General features: G+C 51.6%; 1 protein-coding gene across 2 annotated transcripts in view; it reads right to left on the bottom strand.

Moving 5' to 3' along the window:
- Positions 1-10,080: 10,080 nt before the first annotated feature.
- Positions 10,081-18,692, bottom strand: part of LOC122389321 (eyes absent homolog 2-like) — a 118,467-nt gene continuing 109,855 nt past the window's right edge. For both annotated transcript variants that reach the window (XM_043381208.1, XM_043381209.1), the window contains exons 16-17: positions 11,801-11,903; positions 10,081-11,448 (exon numbers count right to left, since the gene is read on the bottom strand). In XM_043381208.1, coding sequence (XP_043237143.1) covers positions 11,823-11,903 — 81 coding nt within the window. In that variant the 3' untranslated portion in view covers positions 10,081-11,448; positions 11,801-11,822. The remainder of the gene's footprint in view (positions 11,449-11,800; positions 11,904-18,692) is intronic.

Below are 18,692 nucleotides of genomic sequence, written 5' to 3'. Positions count from 1 at the left end.
ACTGTGGCGAGGCACTGGTCGTGGGTTTGATCGTGCTTTGAAACAAACTTGACCGAAGACAAAAGTAAAGTTCCTTTATAGTGAAATTTCCGGAACACATCAGAAAAAGCATTACTGAGGAATGAGAATCAGAAGAGCTGGAATGAAGCATAAAGTTTTCCAATTCACGACACCTCATACTCGGCAAAAACTGCGGCGTTTCTAACAGTCTTCTTTCCAGGTGTTTTGAGTTGGGGAAATACAACTGGATATTTCCGAAAATAATCCATCGCATTCGTTATGACCGTAAGGCCTAGTTTACCATTCAGGGGTAGTTTTATTGTCATCCGTTACAACTAATGTTCACGTCATTCATTGGTATGACCTCATCCGAGTCGCGACCACAAACCTCTGGTGGTCACCAGCGACAGAGCTCAGTAGCGTGGATTGGAGACCACCCACTGGCCGTCCTGTATCACAGACTAACTGTGTCACCAGCGGCTACTGGCTCTCCAACCGCAATGACAATGGACACGTCTGGATTTCAATTAGAACATCGTAGCTGCGTAGCACGTTGCATTACATTGAGATGCACTTGTAAGGCTAACGCTTTTGTAGAGACACTACTCGTTCATTCTATTCACGAGTCATATGAGCCCAAAACTGTGTAAGCAATGACCTAAATAATTTCAAGTCTAACCTCAGCAACATCCTCTCTGTGATATATATCCCTGTCATCAACTGGCCCCTCACCGTAGGTCACGAGGAAAACGCACGCGCTGGCAGCGTGCAACAGTTCATTTCCTCGAATGAAGGACCGCGGGTGGGACTGACCGCTCTGCAGTCCAGAATATGTGCAGTACAGACTGTCCAGAGCAGTCCGCTCGTCACCGGAGTACCAGGAAAAGGACTCGCTGTTCTCAGGACCACGGTGAAACATGGGGAGTTTCCACTTTCCAGATTCAAGACAATTAGTGTCCGTTTGCAAAGGTTTTTGTCAATGTTAGGTTTAAAATAACATTGGATTAATCATTACTACCTATTACAAATGTTCCAAAATTGAAAATGCTCAGCAAGACTTTCCGTAATAGACTTTCCGCTGTCTATTGAAGTAACGCTGTCATTGAACTATCTAGACCTACATATTGGCATGGTGTATATGGCTCTAGCCTAGCATGCAACAGCCTATCGCCTTCCGTAGTGTGGAGAAGGAAATCATGCCTCCCACTCCCGATGGAGGCCCCAAATGTCGGACCCCACTTTTTGTATCTGTCTGGGTGTCTGGGGCGCATAGCGACACGGGACCGCCGGCTCGCTGGCCGGCTGCCCGTCCGGTCACGTGCTTGCGTCCCGACACCCACCATAAAACCATGTTCTTCGGAAATACACGCTCTCACTTCTCCTCTACCGACTGTGACGCCAACACCATCCGCGGACCCCGGCTCCGACGAGGGCGGCCGAAATGGCCGGCCCACAATTGGTGCCAGCGGTGGTGGTTGGTTGTCGGTGGAGGACTTTTGGCTTCAGGTGAGTTCTCTTTTAAATTAATTTTATTTGCTATTTGTGATGTTTGAAATTTGAGATTTGATATTTAGCTCCATTCGTTTAACTACATGTGATTTTTCATTATTTGCTAGGCTAGCAATGGAAGATGCTACCAGAAATTTTAGTATTGAGTACAATACCCAGATGAACGATATTTTAAGGCGAATTGCTCATTTAGAATTAGCTGTAGCAGAAGAGCTTATTGCTCAACAAAATCAAACTCCATCAAAATCTCAGAGCCGAGGACGTGATCGTCAATCTCGTCAGCAAAAATACAGTTATCGACCTGTTCGCTCAAAATCACTTCACTCTTCGCATCATTGTTGTTCAAGTTCTTATCACCATGAATTTTCGAGCTGTCACCGGAACTTTTCACCGCGTCGAAACTTTCGTTCTCTGAGCCCAAACGGGTTCCGCTCACTGCACTAGGGGATGAGTGCGTGAGCGTCGCTTCAGATGACAGGGACCGTTCAGCACATCCCCCGGTTTTACGTGACGTCAAAATTTCGGGTCAAGCTTGTTCAGCTCTTTATGATAGTGGAAGTAGTGTCTCTTTAGTTTCAGAAAAATGTCTGCAAAAATCTGGTTTAGAAGTAACTTACGAACCTCCCAGTGTCTCTATTCTTGATGTTACTGGAAATCCTATTGACGTTGTAGGTGAAGTCAATCTGAACATTAGCATTCTGGGTCAAGCGGTTCAACACACATTTTTCGTTACAGCAAAAAGTTTGCCATTCAAATGCGATATCATTCTCGGAATCGATTTTATCATTGCTCACAAATTGATTTACAATCCATCGAGTCGTACGGTGCACTTTCTAAAACCAATTCTTTCTTCCAATGTAGTCGAAAGACGCTCAAAACGTCTGAGTCCCAAAAGACGTATAAGAGTACGTTTTCTTTTATCAACAAAGGACAATGAAAAATCTGTCGATCAAATCGTTTATCCTGATAAAACGGTAGACATGTTTACAACTGCAGAAAAACATGCATTAACTATTGATGACGAAAAGTCATATCCATTATTCGTGAAACAAACAGTAGAAATTTCTGGTTACAGCGAAAAATTTGTACGCGTAAAATTACCACATTTTCTACAACCAAATGATTTTCCATACCTAATTCAAACGCATTGTGATCAAAGTATTCGAGACATTCAAGTTGCCCGTTCTATAAATTTCTTGGAAAATTCAGGCACGCTTGTACGCGTGATTAATGCTTCAAGTAGCCCAGTCATTTTGAGAAAAAATCAGAGAATCGCACAAGCCCATCCGACCAAAAAGTACCCCTTCAGTCAGGTCACAGACCGACCCCATCCCACCAGACAGAACGCTGACCTTGCTCAGTACCATGGGTCAGTCAGTGCCAACTGTCAAACAGCGCCGTCTGTTCCCAATTCCGCCAGCGTCTCGCCACAACAAAAAACGGTCGCTGGGCCGGATTTGGCTGCGTCAGACAGCGGACGCATGACAGACGTAAACAGACCGACGACTTCTATCCCGAGGACGTCAGGGCACAGGTCTGTCAGTGACATTGATTTGAAACACATCCCAGTACACTTTCGTTTTAAACTCCGTGAACTCTTAGACAAACATCGACATGTCTTTGGAAATGATATTTCTGACATACAACAGACAGATGTTTACAAAAATCACAATGGATTCACAGACCACACTCCGGCTGATCAACGAACAAGTCTCCCATTTGCTCATCGGGAGATAACTAAGGAAAATATAGAACGCATGGTAACAGCCAAAGTTATCAAACCATTAGTTTCACCATATAACTCTCCAATCATTCTTATCAAGAAATCAAATGGTGATTATCGTCTCGTATCAGATTTGCGACTTCTCAACTCCAAAATCAAGGATGACAAGTTTTCTCGTTCATTTACATCACAGGTCAAAGATCAACTTTCTGACTGTGAAGTTTTCTCTACCTTGGATTTGCTTAGTTCATTCTACAAAATTTCTTTGAATGAAGCTTCAAGTCATTCTACGGATTTTACAAATGATGACGACAAATATCATATGAACGATAAACCAATGGGTCTTCGTTCAAGTTCCTCCGTTCTCAACAGAGGTTTGCAAATTGCACTCAGTAGTCTACAAGGCATAGATGCATTTCTATATGTTGACAATATTCTTATCGGTAGCAAAACATACGACGAGCATTTAGAAAAACTCGACAATATATGTTCTCGTTTAGAAGAAATTCATCTTGTGATCAACCCCGCAAAGTGTGAATTTATGAAATCTCAGGTAAAGTATCTGGGTTTCATACTTGACAAACATGGAATTCGTCCAGATGCATCCAAATTACAAGCGGTACAAGATTTTCCTGTACCAGAAACAGCGAAAGATGTTCGTATTTTTCTTCGGTTTGCGAACTATTATCGCAGACACATTCCAAAACTGGCTGAGCTTACTGCTCCGTTAATTCATTTGACAAAGAAAAATGTTGATTTTATTTGGTCAAAAGAGTGCGAAAAAGCATTCTCATCGATAAAAAGGTCACTACGAAAATGCGCTTTATTAAAATTTCCAAATTTCGGAAAAGACTTCTACCTATTTACACATACAAGTGACTTCGCCATTAGTGGCGTACTTGAACAAAAATATGGTGATGAATTTCACCCAATCGCTTTTATTAGTCGACAGCTTAGCAAAGCTGAAAGAAATTATTCTACTTCAGAAAAGAAATGCCTCGCAATTTCATGGTCTTTTGATCATTTGCGATCTTATCTTTTAGGTCATGTCACTCATGTCATGACAGATCATTCACCATTAAAATGTATCTTAAAGTCAACTCATCTTAGCGGTCGTTTAAAGAAATGGTTTGTAAAACTATCAGAGTATGATTTTGATGTCACTTATCTACCAGGTATTTTGAATGTTACAACTGACCATTCGTCTAGTGCCGAATTAGATACACAAAACAAAGCAGACTTTCTTGGCCATGTCTCTGCAGAAACCGCAGGATGGACAAAAGAGAAAATCAAAGCTGAACAGCGAAAAGACCCAGATTTGATGCCAATCATTGATCGCCTCGTGAAACCGAAAGCTAAAGGCCCTGATCTAAAGCTGAATGAATCTCTTTCCAACTTTTTCTTAGGTTCAGATGGCTTACTTTACCATGTAGCCAAACAAAATTCGAAGATTCGTCAGTTTATGAAACAACCTGGGGCGCATAGCGACACGGGACCGCCGGCTCGCTGGCCGGCTGCCCGTCCGGTCACGTGCTTGCGTCCCGACACCCACCATAAAACCATGTTCTTCGGAAATACACGCTCTCACTTCTCCTCTACCGACTGTGACGCCAACACCATCCGCGGACCCCGGCTCCGACGAGGGCGGCCGAAATGGCCGGCCCACAGTAGCATGTAGTGCATGGACAATCCGACGCTTATATAACCAAACCCTGATTAAAATTCAGACGGTATACAATACCGTTCCGAGTCATCGAAACACATCAACAGTAGGTGCCACTCCACTGGAACATTCGATCATAACACAGAGATCGCGCCGGAAACACGCAGTGGTAGGCTGCTCTTACATAACGGTCTGGTCGTCATTATACATGAACACCGTTCCCGTGACTCATCGACACATTAAACCCGGCTGAACCGTGTTCATCATTTGCGCAGTTACCCCCATCCACCCCCGCATCATCATCCACCCTCACCGGACCGGTTTGGTATCCCCGGGGCATTAACTTTTCCACTCGACTCATCGGTCTGTCAGTTGCCGTAAGAGGATATTACGAGTGTCCTCCTGGCGCATTTCATGCTTGGTCACCGCCCGATCAAAAGCCTTTTCGGGCCGTCCAATGGTAACTTCCACAGATCATTGTTAAATTATGCTTACTGTATCTTCGTTTCATTTCCATGATTGCCCAGGGAAGCAAGAAAAAGATCGTTATTGTCAATTATATTAATGGTCATTGCCCAGCCCACACATTGTCTCAGCCTGCTGCAAACAGGCGCCATCCAACCGTCACTTGACCATGTGCGCTGCGCATTGTGCTAGGGCAGAGGCCGCCTCACAGTGCTAGTGCCACGATTACTGCACGAACGGCTAGAATGGACGAGAAAACGGCTTGGAAATAGCCCAGAAATACTCTGTAAACAGCCTGGGACTGCCATGAACAGAGTTGACTGACCAGGGGGTCAACATTCATGCGCCCTAAAGGTCGGGGTCAATGGTGGTCAGTGGCCAAAGACGAGGGATATGGCCCGGTCGCAAGGTCGGCGCAAGGCCAAGACGCAGTACAGATATGAGGGCAAGCAGGGCGTGGGACCGCGAGAATGAACGAACTGGAATGCAGACGATGTAGGCATGACTCCTACAGAGGCCAAACAAATCTGGGAGACCTGTGCTAGCAAAGCCAAGCTGAACGTTAGATATTAAAATCGAATTAAGGGCTTATTAGTTCGGGTGGCTGGTGGTAAAACAAGCGGCGTGCATCTCAAAATGACGGCATGGATACTGTTGTCGCTATCCATATTCCAAATAATAGGAATATGCAAAAGGATCGTAATTTTTCTAAGGCAGAAAGGCGGATATAGCTAGTCTAATGCACAAAAAGCACATCCGCTTCTGCGGATACAAGACCGGTATTACCTACAGCTCGCCATAATTAAAACATCTGCTGTCATTTTGGATTGCGTTTCGCTACCGGCTCACAGCACATAGCTAACATTACATAGACAGAGACCTGTCAGGCGGCTGAGACAAATGATGATGTTTTTCATCACCTTAGCGTCACAGCCTACCGGGAGCAGTGAAACAATCACGGATGTTTACGGTCTGTACACCAGCTGTTCTTAGAGAAAACGCACTGTCCCTCCAGGATATTCATTGCTAATCAGCTGTTCGCATGTTTTTGATTGACACGAACATCCATCAGAGCGCAAAATCCCTGTTTTCGTTTGAATGTGTCGCTTTAAAATATAGTTCTATTTGTCGCGATTGTCCGTGAGCCGGATCTGATAGCGATGCCTTCATCCCAGGAATTCGTTACTGCGTGTGCGGGACTAGGCCGGTGTCCTGTGTTTGCGACTCACCACTGCCGATAATTAATGAGTTGTGTCCGGGTCGCCAAAGGTTGATATCTGACCCCACGACGGATGAGGTGCAGGACGGTGACCTGCAAACTGCGTGGTGCCGAGAAATGGACAGAATCTGCTTCGTTCGTCCGTACGTTCTGTCAATTTACAGAAAAGAGCGCTGGTCGAGAGGTCAGGGCCCGTCACGCTACAATGTTACGGTCCATCAACGCAGTAGGTGGAGTTTAGATCCGCCGAATTGTCAGCTGTCGACACATAAAGTTCCTTATTGTCTTTGATACCTTAATCATCATCAAAGCAGATTGGATGATAGGCACAAATACTCGCTGGGAGCAAATTGAAGCCGTCACAAAAATGTCCAGGCGGCTTATGAAGTTCGCTCGTTTCTTACTGGACGGATAATGAGATATTTGTTTTATAAGCCACCGCACCTGTCTAAACATAAATCCCATTATTTGCCGACAAGAAAATAACCAATGCCAGATTATGACTTCGATGGTCCATACAACCCAAAAACTCGTTCAGCCTGCACTACCAGGCCCAGTAGACAGAGAACGAACAGACAGAGTCAGACGAATAGCTGGAAGCTCCCGGTTTGTCTACGACTAGCTCATCTAACTGAGACGGCAGAGGCTGTCTAGGCTGACTCAGTCAACCAAACCGAATCAACATCTTGGAAACCGAGCCTGGACTCTGCAGTCTGCATGAACATTAACAATCGCGTAATGCCTCATGATCGATGAGTCGTGCAGAAGGTCAGTATGACTCCAGCACGAGTCACTGCGACTCGGTCACGGAGTCACTACGACTCTGAGAAGACTCGGGGTGACTCCGGATCTGAATCACGTCGAGCTGCAGCGGCATCACTCATGTCACAGAGCTCGGTAAGAGTCACAGTTACGACTCACTCCCTTCTTGGTTTTTGGATCTACGTCTCCGTGAGGCGTGAGCTGTAACTTCCCCCTTACCGAGCCTCTGATTCTCCTCCATCAGCCGCACCCCAAAACATCAGCCGGTTGTGTCATGCCTCCCAGGAATGCAACAGCAAATACCCGGGACAGATTGTGTGTACGTACGTAAGTGCAACTCTGAGGGGCAGAATGGCGTTTAACATACATACAGCATGGAATGCATCAAACAACATAACTGCAAAAACACATGTCCAGTGTCCACCCTGAAGTGATGGTCGCAAATGAATTCTGATCCGAGCGAATTCTTCCGTCTAGGACCGAGAAAAAAATCCAAACATCAGAGCTAGTAGCAAACAAGACAGAAGCAGCCGGATTGGATCGAAACCTTCACATTCTGATGTCATAGGTCCCCGAAATCGAAAACAAATCACTCATCTGTGACATGCAGTCACCGAGTATTACTTCCTTACACATGCAGCTCAGCAGAAGGAGGCGTAATGCCCACCGATCAGTCGCATTGCTGTATGAACATGAGATCATTTATTCAGGCTTCAGGGACATCAGGGACTTCAGGGAAAAATTTTGCCTCCCAAACGGCAAAATTTTAGCATTACGCCTATAGACAGTGCATTTAAGAAGCGCTATTTTGTTATGGTTTGCCCCTCCCAAAACTCTGAACTGGATCCGCCAGTGATTGCGCCGTGACACATCTTAACAGGAAGGTGAGCGGTTTGAATCTTTTTTGAAGTTTTGTGTTACTTTTTTATCTTTATCGGTCATACACAGCAACTCAGTTATCCGAGGATGACTGCCGTCAAATGGCCATTATTTTTCACTCAAATCGGTGATCCCGGATCCCGGAGCTGGTCTTGTGATGAATGCAAGGAACATATGTTCATTACGAGCATATCTTACGTAACCTGAATTTGTTACCTACTATACAGCCAAATAAGGCAAGAGAAGTCCACCACTTCCATTTCTTCGTTCTAAGTCGTACAGTTTATGGCTAATTCTCAAACGAGAACCGTGCAGAAATTGAAGGGGAGCAATGAAACCAGGCCCTGTTTACGCTAGCCTCGCTCCATTTTCGGTACTCGCCCATCACAAGTCGCGTGTAATCAAAGGTCACGGTTCCGCAAACCCGGTAAAAACAAGGCCGTGTGCCACTGCCACACAGTGCGATAACGGCGTCTCGACGAATAATAAAGTTGTAGTGGTTTGTGGAACATCTGCATGATCACGACTAGCAGAGCCCGTACCTCCTTATTTCCTCTTATAAGATAATTAATTAAAATATCGAGCGCCTTCAAATATGATTTTGTAGCGAGTATAATACAACTACCGCAGCAAGTAGAATTCACATTATCCTTGCACTAAACGAGTATTTGCAAAGACCACTGAGCACTTGGACCCCAGGACATTACTGTCGAGCCCGATCATCACGAATTCCCTGTCCGCCGACTTAAGTTTGGTGGCAACAACTCTGTACGGTACGGTAGGCTGGCCCTCTGAGAACATCCGATCCACTGCTGCAATCTTGTACAATATCGGTAACCTGAATCGATATCAATTGACCTGCAATTAAGACGTTTATGTGTATCTAATCGCAGCTGCCTTCGGAGTTCAGATTACAGCGATTCGCCCGATCCTGGAAGCCAAGCTGACCCTGATCCCGTCCCCTCCGGCCAAATCTGAGGACCAGCGATAGGTTCGCAGAGGAGGGCCACCCCACCAATCCCGGCAGCTCCGCCCCCTGCGGGCATGGTCACGTGACAGGAACAGCTGACGGCGCCTCCCGGCAGTTCCGTGCCCTGGGGCGGTGAACTATGCTAGCCTTCCGCACTAAATCCCGCCGGCGCAGTCTGAGGCGACGACCCAGACGGATCTTAGCCGAGGTTCTGGAAAGGAGCTGCTCTGGCTGCTGAGAAGGTTAATGGGTAGTTACAGCGCAGCCAGAAGAGCGCTGCTTCTGTTCAGAACAAGCAATGTAGCGTAATATAAAATGAGTAATTTACTAGCGCACAACTTCGGTAGGTATGTGATATATGTCGGTCCGCTCTTCGTAGGCGCTACTACATGTCATCGGCCAGCGGACGACGCAACTACAGCTCAGGTCCGTGACTTCCCGTTAGCAGTCATCTGATGACCATATCGTTTTGTTCAACTAAACTTTTTTCGGAGTTCCGGTCGTAGACTTTTTAAGAATAACTGAATATGTCGGTCGACTATTCCAGGAAACGACAGCAATATGAGTCAATATTTCCATAACAGTTATGTAGGCGGCCGATTGATCGTTCCACCTGACGACGGTCTCAGTTGTGAAGTTATAGCCAAGTGATATAATTAATGACATGATGATATCAGTGCGATTATCATTAGCGTGACGATTGAATTTCCACGAATGGGCCCGATATTTTCACGGCAACAAAGAGAGCCGACCGGTCAACAAGTAAGCCACCTGATAGATTACGAGAAGTTTCCCAGGAAAAATAACTCCATCGTGTTGGTTTATAGTCGCCGCAAAAGAATCAGCAGGCCATCCAGTCCAGCGAAAAAAAAAACTTCAAAGACAAGATGTAGCTTAGCGTCACGTTCATTTTGGCATATACACACAGTGGGGTATAATACAGCATGGGACAATATTACCGTAATATATCTGGGATGGACGCGTCATCCAGCTTATAAAAAGATAAAATTCTTTGTTAAAACCCTGATGAGCCAAACACAATATACAAACGGAGCAATGGTAGCTACAGAATAATACAGAGCTATGTGTACTTTGAGCTTTACGAAGCATCCAGGGAGGACAGTTGTAGATTTCACACTGGTGTGTGCCATAGAAGAGCTCACAAATGCGCCTTAACATTGGCACGTCGCAATAAAGCAAGCTGGATCGATCGATACTTTCCGCATTCACATGAAGCATTTCACCTGGGCAGAGCACAGGCGTACAACAAAAACGAATTCATGAAGAGAGCCAGGTATTTCACGGAGCTCCGGCGCCGCGAGCCCGGCCGACAATCTCAGGGAGCAGAGACGGGCGGCGGGCGGCCCTCAGACAACACTGGCCAGACAGACAGCAGACAGCAGACACAGACAGCAGACACTGTCCGCGACACGCGGCGCGCGGCGCGTCACACGAGCCAGCCAACAAACGGTATCACAATTATAACCGAACGGTCTTCATTAATAACTTAAATACAGTACGGCCGCGGCAGACGCTAGGTTCTCGGGCCGGCGGCCACCGCTCCCCGCCAACATCAGTTTGTTCTGTCACAGTTCCGGCCGCCCGGTGACCTGTGACGCGCCGACATCAACGTCCGTCACTTAAAGTCACGTCTTAGGCCGACGTCACGGCTCCATTTGATGTCACGGGCAGCTACCGGGAAGGACAGCCGTGTACCAGCCGCGTACAGCGATCTTAAAGGACTCTGGGTTCTTCATGTCGGCAATCAAACACCTAACAAATCCCGGACAGACCGGATGGTCTCAGACCATACTAGGACCACCCTGGGCCATCTCAGACCACCGCAGACCACCACGAGACCACGGCAGACCACGGCGAACCATCGCGTCTGGTGCCCGGGGCGGCGGGAGCTCCACCCATCACTCATACCTCGCGATGTGACGGCGTTCACACCAGCGGTTCAAGGTCAGCGCCCGGCGGCGGCGCGCGCGCTGCCGAGGAGTTGACCCGGCGACCCCGGCCGGCGTCCCGGCGGCACGGAGGGCCGGCCGGTGACCCGGGGGTGGTGGCACGGCCTGTCCATGGAGTGTGGTGGAAGGGTGGAGAGACGCCTGGGAACGGTGGACGGCTGCTGTCGGTGTGGGTCTGTTCGGGCCGAGTTGAGTGGTGGTGAGTGATCTCATATCAGCCGACGACCACCTGGCAGCTTCCTGACAGCAATGACAGCTCCAGACGATATGCCGCACTGTCATGGATACCTGTCGACACACAGGGCACAGCTGTCAAAACAGAATCAAAAGGTGACAGTGTCAGAACGGTAAATGTCGGGTTACTAAGGACGGGAGACATTGGAGTACGGACAACGGTAAATGTTGGATTATTATTGAACAGACCAGAAGCCTTATTCACGAAAACGGTACACTGATTGGATGATTACCCGGCGATAGGACATGCTAATCAGCCAAGCTTGATGCGGTCGGCGACGTAGATAATCATCATCCGATCAGGCTTATTGCATGACAAATTGAGATCACCAAGCTGGAATGCATGACAAGCCAACAGACTCCCCTCAGAAGTCAACTCGTCTTATGAGCGCCTCGGAGTACTCACCGATATGGCAGCAGGCAGCGCACTACATGTAGCCGCACTGAAGGAAAAACTTCAGCGCCAGGAGATCCTTGTCCGAGTTGATCGGGAAGTAGGGCATGCCGAACTGTAACGCAGAAAACAGACGGGTTACAGACGGGCGGCTAAGAGACACACGGCCGAGAAGTTGAATGCTGGTCAGACAACTCAGGAAGAAACAGATATGCGTTGGCTCACTAACATCCGTTGATGCTGTGCTAGCATTCGCGGTCTGGAAGTGAAACAAACCTTAGAAAATCAAATATCATTAATAAATTAGCTCAAAGCACAAAGAGAGGACAGTGCACTCAGCTAAAATCCCACATAATTTAGCCCTGTATCCGCCTCAGTAACCGTTTGGCTCGCCAGTTCCGCCTAGCGAGGCGGAGTCCGAACAAATTGGGGTCTCAACTCTGAGAGCTCCGTGTCTGGGAGCCATGCAGTTCCAAGGTCATTCTATAGTCAGAAGCTGCCCAACCAATTAAGTCACTAACACCACAAATAGAGAAGAGTTGTGGTGTAGTCCAACCACCAGCCGCCGTGGTAGGGATAGGACCAAGGACGGTTAGACGGGTCACAGAAGGGAACATTCAGCTAAATCGCAGAGGAACAGGTAAAGCAGGCTCACAGGGGTAAAGAACGTACAGAAACTCAAGGAGGCGCGAAGAATAGGTACGTATGTCGAAATCACGAAATGACGGAGAGTGCAGCAAACACACGGAGGAGCGGACAGATGACAAACATCGATTTGAAAACTTAGTGGGGTTACGTTCGGCGTAACCTCTAGTTTTATGCAAGATATTTCAGTCTGCCGGGGCTTGTGTCAAGCACATTGTAGTGTATCGAGTACCTAGTGCATCGGGTGTCCGAGGCTCGGCATCGGGCCCCCGGTAATACGAGTGTGAGGCGGCCGCACCCTGCTCGGCTCCAGTCAGAGCCAGCAGTCGAGAGGCTCCGCCCGGCCGCACAGCACGGCAGTGCCTTAGTGTTTTGCACCGCGAGTTTGTGAGAATACATCGGAATCCGGAGACGGCGGTGGACACTACATCTGGCGACGAGGATGAGATCCTGAATACTACCGACGATGAACGTCGAGGGGGTGTCGCCGCCAACTCCGTTCCTGGCGAGACCAGGAAAACCAGCACTGCCCTGGAGTGACTGGATTTTCAGTTTCCACAACTACCTGACTGCCCTGAGAGGTGAGGCCTACAGCACGGAGAGGAAGACGGCTCTCCTTCTGCACTGTGTCGGCGCCGAGGCGCAACGGGTGTACCGTACCCTACCGGTCCAGCCGAGGAGAGAAGACGAAGACGAGTTCCATGCGGCTGAGCGGCAGCTCGCCGAGTTTTATGAACCTCAGGTCAACGTGATCGCGGAGCGGTTCTTCTTCCGGCAGCGACGGCAAGAGTCGCACGAGCCGACGGCCGACTACGTGGCGGCGCTGCGCCGCCTGGCAGTAAACTGCTCGTTTGGACAAATGACAGACGCAATGATACGTGACCAAGTCGTGGAAGCAACAGTGCATCCGATTCTCCGCGAGCGTTTTCTGCAGGATAAGGGCCTGACCCTGGACCGCGTTCTGGAGATCGCCGAGGCATTCGAGCGATCCCGACGCGAGGCGACCGCCATGGCCGGGCCGGCGCGGCCCGCCGCCGACGGAGCGCAGTCACTGCATCAGATATCTGACGCTCGTCAGCGCCGCGGGCGCCGGCCCTGGCGACCCGCCCGGCGGCAAGACGACCGCCGCCCCGCCCCTGCCCAGTTGCAAGCCGACCGTCGCCCCGGACCTGCCCAGCTGCAACCGGACACGTGCCCCAGCTGCGGCCGGCGCCAGCACAATGAGCGCGGTCGGTGTCCCGCTACCGGGGCCACGTGCAGGCAGTGTGGGCGGACGGGTCACTTTGCCGTGGTCTGCTGGTCTGGTGAACGGAACGACGACAGAAGGTGTCACGAGCTGACTGTTCTCTGCTGCGCCGTACCAAATACCGATAAGATGATGTGCGAAGTACAGATGGAGGTACCAGGTATCACGCAGACCGTGAATCTGCAAGTTGACACGGGTGCCACGGTGTCCGCTTTAGGACTCGGCATCGCCAGACGTCTCTTCAAAGGCAGTCATCTCAATAGAACGTCTGCTCGTCTGTTCGGTTTTGGTCGACACCAGCTTCAAGTGCTTGGCACGCTGCCAGCGCTGGTGACCTACCGTGGACGGCGAGCCAACACAGAGTTCTTCATCATAGATTCCGACGGTGAAGAAGCCGTCATGGGACTGGACCTGCTGAAGCAGTTGGACGTAAACCTGCACCCCGCGAGTGGGGCAATCGATCAGCTGGCGGTCACTGGGAGCGCAGAAGTCCCGGAACCGCCACCGTCTCAGCCCGACCCTGGCGAGATATGCTCACTGACGACAGTCCGTGGCTACCAGCACAGGATTGTTCTCCGTCCTGATGCTGTACCGGTGCGTCACAAGCTCCGCCGACTCCAGGAGGAAGGAGTCATCGAACCGGTCGAAGTCAGCGACTGGGTTCACCCGATGGTCGTCAGCAGGAAAAGGAACGGGAAGCTGCGCATCTGCGTGGATCTCAGGGACCTGAATCGACAGGTCATCGCCGAAGTTCATCCCCTGCCGACGGCAGAGGAGCTCCAAGACCAGCTGAAGGGCAACATCTTCACAGTTATCGACCTGCAGAGCGCATACCATCAGCTGGAGCTGGAGCCTGCTTCCCGTCAGCTCACCACGTTCCTGACTCACCGAGGCCTACGACGGTTCACGAGGGTTCCGTTTGGTCTGGTCTCGGCAGGATCTGCGTTCCAGAGATTGCTGGACAACCTGCTGGACGGCATCCCGGGATGTGTTCACTACATGGACGACGTCGCGGTCGTGGGAGTGTCACAGGAAGAACACGACGACCGTCTTCGGCGCGTCATGGCCCGACTGAAGGAGGCCAACTTGACAGTCAACAGAGAGAAGTCTGTGTTCAGCAAAGCAGCTGTCGACTTCTGTGGCTTCACGCTGTCTGCGTCGGGAGTCACACCACTGCAGTCACAGATCAAGGCCGTGACTGACGCACCACCGCCGGAGAACGCCAAGGAGCTGAAGTCGTTCCTGGGGATGTGTGGATGGTTTCTCAGATTCGTCCCTGAGTACGCCGAGACCGTCCGTCCACTGTACCGGCTGCTGAAGAAGGGCACCAAGTTCGTCTGGGACGACACAGCGAACCGAGCTTTCAACGAGGTCAAGCTGAAGATAGCTGCAAGCCCGACACTGAAGCCGTTCGACCAGAGCCTGCCTACATTCGTCACGTCCGACGGCAGCGGCAAGGGCGCTGGAGCTGTACTCACGCAGCTGAGCTCCGATGGAGAAGAAAACGCCGTAGCGTTCTGGTCTCGGGCGTTCACCCCTACCGAGCAGCGCTACTCAGTGTCTGAGCTGGAAGCACTGAGCGCTGTTCTCGCCGTGGAACACTGGAAACTGTATCTGTGGGGACGTCCGTTCACTCTCCGCACAGATCATTCGGCGCTGCAGACACTGCTCTCGCCCAGCTTCTCGGGGAGAGCGGGCGCGAGGATCGCGCGCTGGCAGGCACGCCTGCTGCCGTATGCGTACACAGTCCAGTACGTGCCTGGCCGGAACCTAACTCCTGCAGCAGACGCCCTCTCCAGGATGCCAGTTCCTGCCGAAGAAGCGGACCTCCATGAAGACAGCTCCGCTGAAGAAGAGGTGATCGCTCTTCTGACAGATGAAGAGAGCGTGCTGACCGAGCAAGACGTCCGCACCGCGTCAGCTGCTGATCCTGAGCTGCAGCAGCTGCGTCATCAGATCAAGCGCGGCTGGCCGAGCAGCGCCAAGGCCTGCCCGGTTGAAGTCCAGCCGTACTTCAAGATGAGACACGAGTTGTGGGTGCGCAACGACGACGTCATCCTGAGAGGAGCCCAACAAGTTGTTGTGCCCGTTCAGCTCCGCCGCAGATACCTGGAGCTAGCGCACAGCGCGCACGACGGAATCGTCCGCATGAAACAGGCGCTGCGGAATCTGGCGTGGTGGCCCGGCATCAACCGTGAGGTGGAGGAGCTGTGCCGAAGTTGCGAGCGCTGCCAGCACAGCGACGCAGTCCTCTCCCAGCGCGCACGCCCTGCGCCCATGCAGCCAGTCGACCTGCCGGACCGCGCCTGGTCGAAACTGGGAATGGATATCGTTGGTCCAATCAACGGAGCACCAGCGACTGCCCGTTACGCCATCACTCTGATTGACTACAGAAGCAAATGGGCGGAAGTCTGCCTGACGTCATCGACTGAGACTGAAGACGTCATCAAGTTCTTGTCAACTGTGTGGGCCAAAGAGGGCTATCCCGACGAGATCGTGACGGACAATGGACCCCAGTTCACGAGCAGGGAGTTCACTGCGTATCTGGCCGCCCGAGGGGTGAAGCACACCAAATCGTCCGTCTACTGGCCTAGAGGCAACTCCGCCGTAGAGCGCTTCAACAAAACGTTCAAGTCGTGGATCACAGACTGTCCACCAGCAGCGTTCATTGACGAGGTACGCAAGAGCCTGGCGGTGTATCGAGCCACCCCACACACGACAACTGGGAAGTCACCGTCAGAGCTCCTGCATGGACGACAGATGAGGCTGAACCTGCCTGTCATTCAGCCGTCAACACCAGGAGCCGACAGTGTGGCGTCTCGAGTTCGACGCCGACAGCAGTCCAACAAGAGGTCCTACGACCGCCGCCGTGGCGTGACGACGCCGCGCATCACTGAGGGCGACTACGTCTGCGTGAGACGGCAGGGACACCGCTCGAAGACGTCCTGTCGGTTCACGTCTCCGGTGCGAGTCACTGGGCGCGTCGGTCCCGCAACGTACCGTCTGGCTGACGGCCGGACCTGGAACGCCGCCCATCTGGCCCGTCTCCCATACGCGCCGGCGTCTCCCTCCGCATCTCCCCCCGCTGGGCCCGGCGAGACCACGTCGACCGCCACGACTTCCGAGGCCGACGCCGCTGGCCCGCTGACCTCGCTCGCCGCTGCTTCTCGCCCGTCGACCGAGACAGCTTGCGAGCCGTCGCCGGACGCCGCCGATGTGAGCGTGCAGCGTCCCAGGCGAAGCGACCGTGTCTGTAGACGACCGGACTACTACGTGTCGCAGTGATGCTGTTCCTTTTTTTTGCGAGAGGGGGGAATGTGTAGTGTATCGAGTACCTAGTGCATCGGGTGTCCGAGGCTCGGCATCGGGCCCCCGGTAATACGAGTGTGAGGCGGCCGCACCCTGCTCGGCTCCAGTCAGAGCCAGCAGTCGAGAGGCTCCGCCCGGCCGCACAGCACGGCAGTGCCTTAGTGTTTTGCACCGCGAGTTTGTGAGAATACATCGGAATCCGGAGACGGCGGTGGACACTACACACATGCATTTCGTCACCGCGTCACCGATGCATCGCAAAATCAGAGTGCTCTTTCGATTATAATCTCTTAATGACAGTCAAATCAACTCACTGCGCAATTTGATCATCACATCGACCTTATCTGTCAACCGACGCGCCACTCCTCCAACCAAACCACCTGTCCATTCAGCCGTGCCCTGGTCTGCGACGACGTACCCGGTCACCCCGCCGCACCCAGGTTAGGTCGACTGAGAGGGTACGGTAGCCCGTGCGTACTGCGTGGTAGGTATGTCCGGGTTATCATAAGTCACCTGCCAGATGTCGATACGGCTCAGAAAGGGTCACACCCAACTGAGAGGCCCAGGATCCTGGCACACAGCGAGACTTGGTGGCAGGTCTTAGAGATAGCCGAGAGGCTAGATCCACTGGAAAACGTTTCTATATAGTTTGGTCCTTTTGATATAATCAGAATTTTGCAGAGCAGGAAAGATGCTAGGAATCAGGGGATGACATTGGTCTGGTTGAAGACGAACTACCCCCGAACACTTCGTCCGTTGTGTCTTATGTGCTTTGGTACCGTATATCAGCCGTCCGTCAGCCCTGCCTAGACCCATTAACCCTCGGCTGCCCTCTGCGGATCCTCACTCACCGCTCATTAGCCCTACCCTCCCCAGCTGTCACCGCGGCCACACCTCTCCCCCCCCCCCGCGGCGGCGAGCTGGCAGTGGCGGCAGCCCGGTCCGCAGAACTGGGTGCGGCCACCTCCCCTCCCCCTCTCAGAGCTATTCACCGACCCGTCTCGCCGGCCGTTAACGCCAATTTACGATTGGCGCCAGGCACTCGCGACGATTGCCGACACATTCCGCCGAGTGACCGCCGCGCGTCGGGCAGGGAGTGCCCTCTGCCAGACTCCGGGCACCCTTCGATGACCAATGCACCGCTCAGGTGCGAGTTTATCACTCCTCTGGCTACTGATTGGGGAATCCCCGGCGACCTCATCCCTCCTCCCGCCCACCGCAGGCCCCGGGGCACAGGTCAGGGTCAGCCCCACCCCTCATTTGACCCCGAGGTCAGCCGCTGAGCGGGGTGCCTGTTAGCGCCGCCCCCGAGGTCAGGTCACAGTCTAGTTTCGACACAGCATGGAGCGTGTGTCGCTCGGTATCGTGCCATCGCAGTGTGTTGGGGCGGCCAATTACCGCAGGGAGAACTCGAATCTGACATGAATCAGTAACACACGGCCTCCTGTGACCCCGCGGCTAACTCTGAAACGGCGACACGCGGCCACCCGTTCTCCAGCGGCTGGAGTGGCTCAGACACATGGGCAACGTGCCGCGGCAGCTGGGGTGGACGTGGGGAGAAAAGTCCCAGCATTGGTTCAGACTTCAGAAAGTACACCCTCTAAGGCTTGAGAGTCGTGATAGCCTGTTAGACATGCGCCCTATACTTGGTTCATTTCCTTTGCTCAGAGTACCAGGCATGAGTCAGCCTCTTGACTCTCCGAA

This window comes from Amphibalanus amphitrite, unplaced genomic scaffold (genome assembly GCF_019059575.1).
Source record: "Amphibalanus amphitrite isolate SeventyFive unplaced genomic scaffold, NRLGWU_Aamphi_draft 000354F_arrow, whole genome shotgun sequence".
NCBI lineage: Eukaryota > Metazoa > Arthropoda > Thecostraca > Balanomorpha > Balanidae > Amphibalanus > Amphibalanus amphitrite.
This window is presented reverse-complemented; position numbering and strand designations above follow the sequence as displayed.